This window comes from Pyxicephalus adspersus, chromosome 9 (genome assembly GCF_032062135.1).
Source record: "Pyxicephalus adspersus chromosome 9, UCB_Pads_2.0, whole genome shotgun sequence".
In the NCBI taxonomy this organism is placed as follows: Eukaryota; Metazoa; Chordata; class Amphibia; order Anura; family Pyxicephalidae; genus Pyxicephalus; species Pyxicephalus adspersus.
Genome location: NC_092866.1, coordinates 58,922,606 through 58,926,175, shown reverse-complemented (window position 1 = coordinate 58,926,175; position 3,570 = coordinate 58,922,606). Strand labels below are relative to the sequence as shown.

Genomic DNA, 3,570 nt, shown 5'->3' with positions numbered 1-3,570 from the left:
GGTAGGCAAGTTTGAAAAAATGGGTTTTGAGTGCTCTTTTAAATGAGCAGAAAGTAGGAACAAGCCGAATATGTGTATCAAAATGTAGAATAACCCCCAATCTCTTTTCCAGTGGCATCACGTCTAACTGTACACAGTGACCCTGAAAAGTTTCTACTTTGGATATTCTGCCAGTAATACAAGGTTGAAGGTTAACAAGGCTAAACTTCTACCATACACTTAGTAACAGAGTTGTTAGCTTGCTGTACGGCCTCTCTCACAGTTAGCCATTGGGTTGGCCATCAGGTTTGCAGAAGACATGCACAGACCTAATTGGCAGCCCAACAACTAATAAAGGACCTTTCATTGCAGGATGACAATGCTGCTTCAATTGCAAGGCTTAACATTGTCCATGGCCTAGCATTGTCAGCCTGGAACACTAAGTGCTGGTACATGTGGGATCTCTAAGTAGGAAGATTCAAAAAGGGTACTAAATCCTGTATATAGCTAGGCCAAACACACAGAAAAAAGGTTTAACCTATATCCTACATGCACTGTACATCCTTAAAATGGAACTGTGGCCTCTTCAGCCACTTCCCTCACCCTTGTACATCCCCATGACATCTATTTTAAGCTTCCTATACATACCTTTGTCCTGCAGTCTTCGAACTTGTCTGGAGATGTCATGGTGGCTTCCTCTTTCTCCTCTGCCAGCAGCATGATGGAAGATTCTTCTAGAACTTAACAGTGATCACATAATGGCATGTAAGAGCCACTTGGTCGTGGAGTACATTGGGACCAACCTGCTGGGATGCTGTCCCTATGGGTGGACCCTGTAAATTTAAAGACTGGCTTATAGGAAGTCTGCAAAATAATAGAGTGTTCTTCTGCCCAAAAAATTCATTAGGATGATCTATGTAGAATGTCTGGGCTAGCAATGGGATGACGAGAGGGTATGGAAGGTGGTATCTAAAAATCAAAAAAGTTCATCTTTTAGTCCTCATGGAATTCCATTTTAGATATATGCACTTTTTTCTGATAACTAGTATAAAGCTATATGATACAATTGAGAAAATCCATTCCAGAACACATACTTAGGAATATTGAATGACTTCTTCATATTCCAGTTATGATTTCGTGTGTTTAGGACACATTCCAGAAGATGGAGTTAAATTTTAACAAATTATCCAGTTATTTTGCTTTCATTACTGATTAAAACTGCCTAGACTGGTAAATATATACACTTATCGCATGCCACTGATAAATTATGTTTCTCGGCACCATGTATCATAAGAAATAATGACATCCCTGCATAATGTAATTAGGCTACTGGAAGTCACATGAGACTTCATTCGGGTGATAAATGCAGGGATCCTTTATGACTGTTTGCAATTTCCATTGCAGTTAGGTACATTTTACATCATGCATGTCATTTGCCATACATATAAAAGCTCATAAAGGTCAGCCTGTGCCAAAGTTAATTTTCCATTAAGATGGAGAGAGAGGAGGGCTTCGAAAATAAGCTTTATAGAAATGGCCGCTGGGCCTCAGGATTTCACTGAAAGGTCAAGACTCCTCAATGTGGCCTTGTTGCCCTCATCCAAAATTCTGAATGGCTTATTAATATTTTCAGCTTAAAGGGGTTTGTACAGACAAAAATGAAAACATTTTTACAAGACTGTTCAGATTTAGCTAATTTTATGTTTTTAAAGTGCTATTTTAGTAACTTTTTAAGTCTGCATGGATATGTGCATACCTGTGAGATCACAATATATAAGGACAGGATTGATTCTCAAAAAGCTGAACAGAAAGTATAACTTCTTTTTTTCCTCTGCAGTGGTTTCCCTTCCACAAGGGTTAAAGAGGTAAAGATGGTTCCCTGCCGTCCTATCTTCCTTCTTCATTCTGGCACAGACTGGACACCAGGTGCCACCATCTTCTTCTGTCTTCTTCCAAGTTTTTCTTTCTACGTTACCCAATCTTGCACTGCACATCCCCCCATATCACCACCACCAAATGTGTGGTGTGTTTTTTGGTCATCCAAATAATGGAGAGGACAATGGGTGAATGGCATAGGAGAGAAGGACATGCTATTTCTGTGGATTGTGTATACTTTTAATCCAGGCAACATTGCTATGTTAGATATCACTTACGGTATTTTATTGTTCTCAACCAGGGTTCCAATGAACCCTAGGATTTCTCTAGCAGTGTTTCTCAACCAGATCCATTTACCTCTTTATAAGGATTGCAATTCGGCAAACCGTGGTAAGAGGGGCATTCTTCACACTGGCCATCAGTTTAAGGGGCATTTTTCAAATTAATTTATCTCAGCAGGGGTTCTCAGGACCTAAATATTATTTTAAGGTTTCTGTTCCTCGTTGATTGAATGGTGATATCTATTGTTCCCAAAGCAAATACACCAGTTTTTCTCAACCTTTTTTTTTAACATGAGGGATCCCTTGAAAAAACTTTCAGGTATTCAGGGAACCCCTTCTATAATTACTATAGCTACAGTTCACAGTACATTACTGGTATGGTCTATGGGAAAAATGGCTCCTACATTTCTGGCTATTGAGAAGTCACCCTTACAGATAGCCAAAAAGATCATTGGTGTCCATAGGGCATTGGTTGAGAAAAACTAAAATAGTCTAATAGTAAAAAGATCAAGCAGCAATCAATGGATATCCACTATGTGAAGTTTTACTGTTTTGGACAACAAAAGGAAAGCCCACCCTGGAGCCTTTTCCATTGATGGGTTTCACTCAAAGGCATCGCTGTAGGCTCTTCTTCAAACTAAGTTTTACAGTTTTACATTGGATTTTTGAGCCCATTTAGTGATACGTTTACTTTTATTCACCATACATTTATATGAAGATTGTATGGTAAGAAAAGAAAAGCACAAATTATTATGACAAAGTTATATAGAAAATATACCTATGGAACCCTTTTAGGCTAAAATATGGTTCTCCATCAGCTAAAAATGCTTTCTGTGCAAAATTTCGTAATGCCGTAAATCTCTCTTGACCAAAAAAAAGTGTCTTATTTTTGAACGGATCGCTCTGTTCCCATCCGGAGTTGTCAAGAATCTGCCACAATAAATTGTGCTTTATTACATGCATAACATTTACTATGCAAATATAACCTATAACACGCTGTCAAGAGCTAGAAGCTTTCACTCTGGCGGTCAAGTTTCCTTTTAACCATTATAGTAAGGTCTAATTTTAATGGTTGCCTCATATGACCCATTAAAGGTGGCAGTTGATGAGGCATTCCATTATGGACCTTCAACAGACTGGTTACCTGGGGGACATCTGGACCAAGAATTGGATGGGAGAGCTATGTTTTGAGTAATTTTAAGGTTGGGTCTTTGTTTCAATTCACTTTTTTGAAATTCTATATTATGGTATTATTAGGTGTCATCAGATTAATAAATGTTATTAGATTAAAAGCCTTGGTATTTTGCATACTTTGTAATTATTCATGTAAATGGTATCCCAGTTGACTGGAAGACCTTGGATCTGCTGGAAGTGTTTCCTATAAAACCTGTTTTGTTTCTTTTTGTTCCATAGACACACTCTCAACACAGCTGTA

The 3,570-nt window shown here is 38.3% G+C and overlaps 1 protein-coding gene across 1 annotated transcript in view; it reads right to left on the bottom strand.

The window, feature by feature from the left end:
* LOC140337761 (astacin-like metalloendopeptidase) overlaps window positions 1-699 on the bottom strand; it is a 35,793-nt gene extending 35,094 nt beyond the window's left edge. Inside the window, exon 1 of the mRNA XM_072421562.1 lies at window positions 628-699. Coding sequence (XP_072277663.1) covers window positions 628-699 — 72 coding nt within the window. The remainder of the gene's footprint in view (window positions 1-627) is intronic.
* Between the last annotated feature and the right edge of the window lie 2,871 nt (window positions 700-3,570).